Source organism: Humulus lupulus, chromosome 1, assembly GCF_963169125.1.
Source record: "Humulus lupulus chromosome 1, drHumLupu1.1, whole genome shotgun sequence".
Classification (NCBI taxonomy): domain Eukaryota; kingdom Viridiplantae; phylum Streptophyta; class Magnoliopsida; order Rosales; family Cannabaceae; genus Humulus; species Humulus lupulus.
This window is the reverse complement of record NC_084793.1, coordinates 195,809,004-195,818,683: the sequence shown is the minus strand read 5'-3', so window position 1 is coordinate 195,818,683 and position 9,680 is coordinate 195,809,004. Positions and strand designations below refer to the sequence as shown.

Sequence of the window (9,680 nt, the reverse complement as noted above, 5' to 3'; positions counted from 1 at the left end):
TTAGACATGGGTACCGACAAGTAGTGGAGACATCCTCCTGACACCTGCTTCTGTACGGGGTGTACGACCACAACCTCTGAAGCCACTCCCCTGACACAGTACGTATGTACCACTTGGTCCCCTGGACCACTATGTATCTAAGGCCATTAGAGCCTACTATAAAAGGAACCCTAAGACCACCTGAAAGGGGGTTGGGAAAATTCATTGTAAGGAGAGGCTATTGAGAAATATACCAGGATTTGCTCCATCATTTATCTGTGTCTACTTTTTCTTAAAGTTTATTCTTAGTTCTTACAAAAACCTCACTCGACTTACCTTTGAATTTTCCGATCTAATTTCGTTGACGAGATTTCACCGTCAACAGTTTGGCGCCGTCTGTGGGAAGAACAAGCATCAAGCCAGTGTTCTTCCTTCATTTCCAACAAACAAAGATGCTAAGACATTCAAAACGCCTACGGCAAATACAAAAGGTGGAGGTTCACCGAGACGAAGTAGAGCGGAGGCCTTCCAAGAAAGACCCCCCTCTGCCCGAGCATGGAGATGGACCAGAAGAACCTCTTCCCCCGGAGGAGGAGAGGGAAGCATCGTCCTCAGCTACCCAGCCCGACGGAGGTCATTCAGAGCCGCTAGTGTATCCCCTTAACCGGCCCCGGTTGACCCCACGCTCAGGCCACCGGGACCCCAGTCCCTCGACGCACTGGCCAGGCAAGGGTCCCGGGGTACGCTCGGTAAGTTCCAGCTCAAGGACGCGATTCTACAAGGATGAGATTCACGAGTTGCATGAAAAGACTAGGAGGCTGGAAACCATGATGGAGAACATGCAGAAGGTTTTAAACAACCTACGGCAAGGGAAGTCAAGCATGCCCCTCCCAAAGCATAAAGGGAAGGAGCATGAAAAAGGGGAAAACACTGTCCCCATAGACGGTGGGGGAACCCAACTTTCCGCCAGTGAAACCCCCCAGGCAAAGTACCATGGGGGAGATAGGCCAGCGAAGTGTCCCCAGGAGCATAGGCAGAGAGAAGATGAGGGGCATAAGAAAGATGCCGAAGTCCCCCCAAAAGGGTCACCCCCTGGCCTAAGAAAAGGGCTCCATGAGGAGAGGTCAGAAGTGAGAGACGCACCCCCCGCGGTTCCACCGAGGGACACAACCAAGGCGAGGGATCAGCCCGAGAACCCGCAAAATTCCTTATACGAAAAGAGGAGGGGACTAGACACCAAAATACGATGCCCTCAAGGCAAGATCACCACTGTACTTGGGGGGCACATGGATGGCGGAGAATTCGACCGTGATTCACCCTTCACAAGGGAGATTCAGGCTGAACAAATGCCCACTGGCTTCAGAGAGCCTCGCATGACTCCGTATGAGGGTACTACAGACCCAAAATATCACTTAGACTCCTTCAATAACTTGATGAGGTTAAGGGGGGTCAACAGCAGAGCAAAATGTCATTGCTTCGTCGTTACTCTTAAAGGAGTGGCGTACAAATGGTTCAGGAGGTTAAGGCCAGGAACAATCAAGTCATGGCAACAATTCTCTGATGAATTTCTTCAGCAACACCATGCAGCGTGTGACTACGTCATGCCAACTACCAGCCTCGCTAACATCAAACAAGGCGAGAATGAAAGTTTGAAGGACTACATCCATAGATTCGGTATAGAAGCAACAAAGGTGGGATGTTTAACCAAAGCAGAGCTCAAGATGGCTATTATAGCCGGAGTTCGTCCAGGAAGCAAGTTATGGAGTAACATGCTCAAAAGAGAAGTTTCGGATTTGGACGACTTCTTCGAGAGAGCACAGAAGTACATACGTGTGGAAGAGGGCCATCAGAACTTCCATGTCGAAGAGAGCGAACCTTCCTCCAGTGGCCATACTACCAGTATGTCTGGGGATTCCATATAGAAGGGGGGCATCGTGCTAGAGGGGTCCCTGACCAAATTAGAGATCGAACGAAGACCATCTAGCCATGAAAGTCTCCACCAAAAGGGGTCTACAAAGTAGACACCTCCCAAAAAGGGGTCTCCAAAGTAGACACCTCCAAAAAGGGTCTCCAAAGCAGACGCTTGCAAAAAGGGTCTCCAAAGTAGGCGCTTGCAAAAAGGGTCTCCAAAGTAGGCGCTTGCAAAAAGGGTCTCATAAGTAGACGCCACCAAAAGGGGTCTACAAAGTAGACACCCACCAAAAGGGGTCTACAACGTAGACACCTCCCAAAAAGGGTCTCCAAAGTAGACGCCTCCAAAAAGGGTCTCCCAAGTAGACGCTATCCAAAAGGGTCTCAAAGTAGACGCTTCCGAAAAGGGTCTCAAAGAAGACGCTTGCAAAAAGGGTCTCAAAGAAGACGCTTGCAAAAATAGTACTATGCCTAATGACGAGAAGGACGCTTCTCGCAAGATATAATAAGCGCGCTCGAAGATATATAAAAGGATAACTAGAACCCAAGGGGTCAATATATCCTTACAGGTGCAACTAAGACGCATCACAGAGAGGCCTACCGAACCCACTTTTTTCGCGTGGGTTCCAAAGGACCTCGAACATGATAAATATATAAAAAAAAAAAAAGAAGAAGAATAAGAGAATAATAAAAAGAAACGGAAGAGTCTACAAGAACGCCTAAAGGCCTCCCTATAGACTGGGGGGTAAGTGTGGATGCCGAAAATCCACCAAATAAGAAAAACACACAAAAGAAGTTTCTAGTCCCTTAAAGAAGTAAATAGCTAAGGGGCACCAAGGGCGCCAAGTACGCAATGAAGGCAGAAGGTAATTATAGGACATCGAAGTGTTAGACACTCGCAGAGCTCTAGGCCTCATGAGGTCATTCCAGGCCTCCAAGCTGCATCACCTTGTTAGACGTGTTTGTCATGCACACATGGCCCTTATCCGTGCCCCTCGAAGTTAAGGCCCCAGCCTCGCGAACACCACTCCAGCAGCACCCCGCGCATGCCAACACCTCATGCGCCTAGCCTTGCCCCGAGGTGTCCCACACCAAGGACCTCACGCCAAGAAGACATTTCTCACCTAAGATGTATCCCATGTCTCATCAAGGCATGCGCCTCGCGCCCCGCGCGCACCAGGGGCCTCGCGCACCAGGGGCCTCGCGCCCCGCGCGCACCAAGGGCCTCGCGCCCGCGCGCCCATGCGCCTTGCGCCTCGCGCCCCGCGCGCACCAGGGGTCTCGCGCCCGCGCATGCGCCTCGCGCCCCGCGCGCACTAGGGGCCTCGCGCTCCGCGCGCCCATGCGCCTCGCGCCTTGCGCCCCATGTGCACCAGGGGCCTTGCGCCCCACGTGCACCAAGGGCCTCGCGCCCCGCGCGCCCATGCGCCTCGCGCCCCGCGCGCACCAGGGGCCTCGCGCCCCGCGCGCACCAGGGGCTCGCAATGAGGTATGGCCTTGCCCATGGCCTCGACCATGGCCTCGTCCATGGCTTCGCCCATGGCCTCGCCCACGGCTTCGTCCATGGCCTCGCCCACGGCTTCGCCCATGGCCTCGACCATGGCCTCGTCCATGGCTTCGCCCATGGCCTCGCCCACGGCTTCGTCCATGGCCTCGCCCACGGCTTCGCCCATGGCCTCGTCCATGGCCTCGTCCATGGCTTCGCCCATGGCCTCGTCCATGGCCTCGCCCATGGCCTCGGCCATGGCCTCGTCCATGGCCTCACCCATGGCCTCGCCCATGGCCTCTCCCATGGCCTCGCCCATGGCCCCGCCCATGGCCTCGCCCATGGCCTCGCCCATGGCCTCGCCCATGGCCTTGGAGGTGAGAATACTCACAAAGGGCAAGGTACATGCATGAATATGGAATGTGCCTACAAACCTAAAGAAGTCAAAGTACGGATATAGTACCCTTACCAGACAAGTAGTGGGAATGCCAGGAGTGGTTATGCAAGAATAGGAGTTATGGTCCGTACGTCTACGGCCATGGGTCAGAGCCGACACCACTACCTCCTGCGCCACTACGCCTGCCACCACGCATTAGACATGGGTACCGACAAGTAGTGGAGACATCCTCCTGACACCTGCTTCTGTACGGGGTGTACGACCACAACCTCTGAAGCCACTCCCCTGACACAGTACGTATGTACCACTTGGTCCCCTGGACCACTATGTATCTAAGGCCATTAGAGCCTACTATAAAAGGAACCCTAAGACCACCTGAAAGGGGGTTGGGAAAATTCATTGTAAGGAGAGGCTATTGAGAAATATACCAGGATTTGCTCCATCATTTATCTGTGTCTACTTTTTCTTAAAGTTTATTCTTAGTTCTTACAAAAACCTCACTCGACTTACCTTTGAATTTTCCGATCTAATTTCGTTGACGAGATTTCACCGTCAACACCTGATAAATCACCAAATAATTATCCCCCATCATCAAAATAAATCTCAATCTATTTCTCTGAATTCCTGTTCATACCCCCAGGCTCGCCCCGAGCTGGGTATAAATTCCTGTCAACACTTTCCACTAGCCTGCTCACTGGGATCGCCTCGAGTCACAAAGCACAGATACATCCACATACCATTGTGGCCTCATAAATCAACACATATCAATACAGTTATGCCCAACATGGCCAAAATTACAATTATGCCCTTCTAACACGATCCGGGCCTACATGCACACTAACTTACATAGTCATGCATCTCAGATAAACAAATAGTCATATAACATGCTTTAAATCATAACCATGCATTTAAATAATTAGAATCACACATAAATCCCATCATGCCCTCCTGGCACGCTAATCAAGGCCCTTAAGCCTTATTAGCGAATTTGGGTCGTTACACATCCTTTTTGCAGAGGCACTAGAATAAATGTCTAGTTATGTGAAGTTTATGAAAGAGATATTGTCTAATAAGATAAAAATGGAGGATTATGAAACGGTTGCATTAACTGAAGAGTGTATTGCAATTATTCAAAAGAAGCTTCGTCAAAAGTTAAGACATCCGGGCAGTTTTACTATACCTTGCACCATTGGGAACTTTCATTGTGAGAGAGCTTTATGTGATTTGGGTGCAAGCATAAATTTAATGTTGCTATCTGTATTTAAAAGACTTGGTTTGGGGGAAGCAAGACCCACTATTGTTACTCTTCAACTAGGTGACCATTCATTAACACACCCTAGAAATATTATGGAAGACGTTCTAGTAAAGGTAGATACGTTCATTTTCCCAGGAGATTTCACTATATTAGATATAAAGGAAGATGATGGCATGCCTATTATATTGGGAAGACCATTTTTATCCACAGGGAAAGCGTTGATAGACAATTAGAAGGTTGAGTTAAGGCTCAGAGTACAAGGTGACTAGGTTGTTTTAATGTTTTTAAAGCCTTGAAATATCCTTCGGCTAGTGACAGTTGTTTTAGTGTTAGTGTATTGGAGAAACCAAGTAAAAGGGTCCAATCTATTTAGGATCCACTTGAGTTGAGTTTGATTGCAAGTCCTGAAGAGTATGCTAGTACTGAAGCCAGTGAGTATGTTAAGTGGTTGAATTCCTCATGGAAAATTTATAAAAGGAAATATGAGGAATTGGGGCAAGTGCCTGAGAGACCTCTTCCATCTATTGAGAAGCCATCAATTCTTGAGTTAAAAACTTTACCTGAACATCTGAAGTATGCTTATTTGGGTAAGAATGACACTCATACAGTTATTATGTCAGCTTCATTGTCTGTGATTGAAGAAGAGAAGCCTCTTAGGGTATTGAGGGCTCACAAACTAGCAATTGATTGGACATTAACAGATATAAAGGGTATTAGTCCTTCAACAATGATGCATCGTATATTAATTGAGGAGGATAGTAAGCCTATTGTTGATGCTCAGAGGAGGCTCAACCCTTCAATGAAAGAAGTAGTAAGAAAAGAAATTCTTAAATGGTTAGATGCAGGGGTAATTTATCCAATATCTGACAGTGCTTGGGTTAGTCCTGTCCAGGTAGTCCCGAAGAAATGTGGTATGATGGTGGTTAAAAATGATAACAATGAACTTATTCCAACTCGTACGATGACGGGGTGGAGAATTTGTATTGACTACCGTAAGCTGAATAAAGCCACTAGGAAAGACCATTTCCATTTTCCTTTTGTAGATAAGATGTTAGACAGATTGCCAGGCCATCCTTATTACTATTATCTGGATGGATATTTGGGATACCATCAAATTCCCATAGCACCGGAGGATGCCATTTGGGTTATGTAATGCTCTCGCTACCTTTCAAAGATGTATGATGTCTATCTTTTCATACATGGTGGAAAAAGGTATCGAAATTTTTATTGATGACTTTTCAGTCTTTGGACACTCTTTTGATGGATGTTTGACTAATTTGGAAATGGTTCTGAAAAGATGCGGGGAGCCAAATTTAATATTAAACTGGGAGAAATGTCCCTTTATGGTGACAGAAGGTATAGTCTTGGGCCACAAAATTTCATGACATGGGATTGAGGTAGACAGGGCCAAGATATCAACAGTAGAAAATTTATCTCCTCCAGTGTCTGTTAAAGGGGTTCGTAGTTTTTTGGGCCATGCTAGATTTTATAGCAGGTTCATAAAGGACTTTTCAAAAATTTGGAAGCCCTTATCTACTCTACTTATGAATGGTGTGGTATTCAACTTTGATTTTGACTATCTAAGGGCATTTAAAACACTGAATGAGAAATTGGTATCTGCTCCGATTGTTGTATCACCAAATTGGGAACTTCTTTTTGAATTAATGTGTGATGCTAGGGATTATGCAGTAGGAGCGGTTCTTGGACAATGAGTTGACAAGGTATTCCAAACAATTTATTATGCTAGTCAAGCCTTGAATGATGCTTAATTAAATTATGCAACTACTGAGAAGGAATTACTTGCAATTGTCTTTGCATTCAACAAGTTCAGGCCGTATTTAATTGGTAGTAAGGTGATTGTTTACACAGATCATTCAGCTATTAAGTACCTTATGACCAAAAAGGATGCTAAGCCTTGCCTAATTCGATGGGTCTTATTATTGCAAGAGTTTGATATAGAAATTCATGATAAGAAGGGATAGAAAATCTAGTTGCAGATCATTTATCTAGATAGGAAAAAGGAGAAGAGCATAATGAGAAAGAGGAGCAAATTGATGAAAATTTTCTGGATGAACAATTATTTCTGATTGAAAGTGAAGAGAAGCTACCTTGGTTTGTGGATTATGTCAATTATTGGGTAGCTAAAGTTGTTCCTCCGGACATGTCAAGGCAACAACTCAAAAAGTTCTATTCGAAAGTTAAGCATTATTATTGGGATGAGCCCATTATTTTTCATCATTGTGCTGATAAAGTAATTAGAAGATGTTTCCCTGAAGAGGAAATGATTTCCATACTTACTCAGTGTCATAATTTACATTGTGGTGATCACTTTGGAGGAACAAGGACAACAGCAAAATTTTTGCAATGTGGGTTTTATTGGCCTATGTTATTTAAAGATGCTAGTGTCATTGTTAAAAAGTTGTGATCGTTGCCAAAGGACTAGTAATATATCGAGAAGCGATCAAATGCCAATGACTGGAATTCTAGAAGTTGAGTTGTTTGATGTGTGGGGAATAGATTTTATGGGGCCTTTCCCATCATCCTATAATAATAAGTATATTTTGCTGGCAGTAGATTATGTGTCCAAATGAGTGGAAGCTGCAACAACTCCTACTTGTGATGGTAAGGAGGTACTTCAATTTCTTCATGAAAATATTTTTACCCGATTTCGTACTCCAAGAGCAATTTTTAGTGATAGAGGCAGTCATTTTCGTAACAAATCATTTACAGCACTATGCGCTCGTTATGGAGTTCATCATCAAAAGGCCATGTTTTATCATCCACTTGCTAATGGTCAAGTTGAAGTGTCAAACCAGGAGATTAAAAGTATTTTAGAGAAAACTGTAAACACGTCAAGGAAAGATTGGTCGAAAAAGATTGATGATTCACTATGGGCATATCACATAGCATTTAAGACTCTGATTGGTATGTCACCATATCGGTTAGTGTTCAGGAAGGCATGTCATTTACCAGTAGAACTTGAGCACCGAGCTTATTGGGCAGTGAAAAATCTGAATGTTGATTTATTTAAGGAATGACAGAATAGGCTTCTTGAGTTGAATGAGCTTGATGAATTTCGAAATGAAGCTTATGAAAATGCAATGATTTATAAAGAAAAGTCTAAGGCTTTTCATGATAAAAGGATAATTAGAAAGGATTTCCAATCGGGAGATAAAGTGCTGTTATTTAATTCTAGATTGAAGCTGTTTCCAGGAAAACTAAAGTCTTGAAGGTCGGGACCCTTCACAGTTGCTGTCTCATTACCTTATGGAGCAGTACAAATTCATAGAGAAAAAACAGGACATTTTAAAGTAAATGGTCAGAGATAAAAGAATTATTTGGAAGGACCGGTGGAAAAGTGCAAATCTGTGATGGTTTTGGAACCCCTCTAATTGGGGTATTCAGCGTTCGGCTAAATGACATTAACGACAGCGCTATAGGAGGCATTCCTATACTTTATTTTTGTTTTTTTTTTAATTCTTAATTAGTGAACAATTTTATTTAATGTCAATTTGTATTTGTAAAGATTTTCTTAGTTTAATTTTTGTTTAGAGTAAAGTCTGTAAAAAAAAATCGTGAAAAGGTTGTTTTCCAATTACTCTGTAGGTCAATTCGCGGTATTAACATAAGTCAGAGAGTATGAAATTTTAAGGAAGGGGCAGGCCGTGACTTGAATAGGCTGATTCGCGGTGCCTGCGAAGCAAAAATTTGGAAAATTTTGATGCGGGTCGCAACTAGCTCTGCCTGGGTCGCGGTGTCAGAAAGGGTAAACATGGTTTAAAATCAATTTTTTTTTTAGCCTACACCCTTCATTTCACATTTCTTTCATTCCAAAAGATTTTTTTTTTTGGCAAAAGTTCTCATTTCTTCCCTTGTCTTTCTACTTAAAATACCCTAAAGCCATATCCACTAATCCCTAATTCCATATTTATTTCTTTCTTCCTATTTCTTTCTTTTACTATAACCCTAACTTTTTCTATTGGTGGTAAGTGAAGATTGAAAGAGAAATTGAAGAACGGACAATCTCCAAGATTTTAAGGCATGTAAGTTTTCCTTTTTGATGATCTTGAAGTTTTGATTGAAGTAATTTTGTGTTAAGCAATTAAATTGGGTTTTTGACTTGCATTGTTAGTCTATTGAGTGTCTTTGAGTTGGTATTTTTTGGGTTAATCTGTAGAGGAAAGTACAATAAATTAGAGGAAGTGCTGCCAAATTTTTGTTGTTATATTTGCTACATTGTGTGATTATGGGTCCCCGAAAACAACCTAGTAGGGCTGCCTCTTCTAAGAGCGCCAATCGCCCTTCCACATCCCGCACCCAACCTCAGACAACTCTGCCGCCGCCACCAATTCAAGAATTTGATCCAACTAGGTTTATTAGTGTTGACGTGGTTCTTCGCCAACAGATAATTATACGAATAAATAGGATGGATTAGTGCTAAATAGTGAACCGTAATATGAAAATAACGTAACTCTAAACTGGAGAAATTAGTATGGTGGAAAGGTTATCACTCCTCTCCTTTTAGGTGGTTCGAATGTTAAAATCCCTCTAGTCCACCAGTCAATATTATTGATCTCTCTTTACTATTCCTTACAGGGTGTTTCTTTACAAAAATATGCCAACCCCTTGCAATGCCCAGGGTCTTGGTATTT

The 9,680-nt window shown here is 44.0% G+C and overlaps 1 protein-coding gene across 1 annotated transcript; it reads left to right on the top strand.

Annotated features, from left to right (window-relative positions):
* Positions 1 to 6,227: 6,227 nt before the first annotated feature.
* On the top strand, positions 6,228 to 8,258 carry LOC133826247 (uncharacterized). Its single transcript, XM_062258793.1, has 3 exons — positions 6,228 to 6,384; positions 7,759 to 7,985; positions 8,070 to 8,258. The coding sequence occupies exons 1-3, from the start codon at positions 6,228 to 6,230 to the stop codon at positions 8,256 to 8,258; spliced, it is 573 nt and encodes a 190-aa protein (XP_062114777.1).
* Positions 8,259 to 9,680: the final 1,422 nt, after the last annotated feature.

Coding starts and splice junctions, on each gene's coding strand:
- LOC133826247 (XM_062258793.1), top strand. CDS start 6,228: ATGGTGGAAAAAGGTATCGAAATTTTTATTGATGACTTTTCAGTCTTT. Junction 6,385..7,758: donor TCCCTTTATGGTGACAGAAG/GTATAGTCTTGG, acceptor AATCATTTACAG/CACTATGCGCTCGTTATGGA. Junction 7,986..8,069: donor ATCGGTTAGTGTTCAGGAAG/GCATGTCATTTA, acceptor AAGGAATGACAG/AATAGGCTTCTTGAGTTGAA.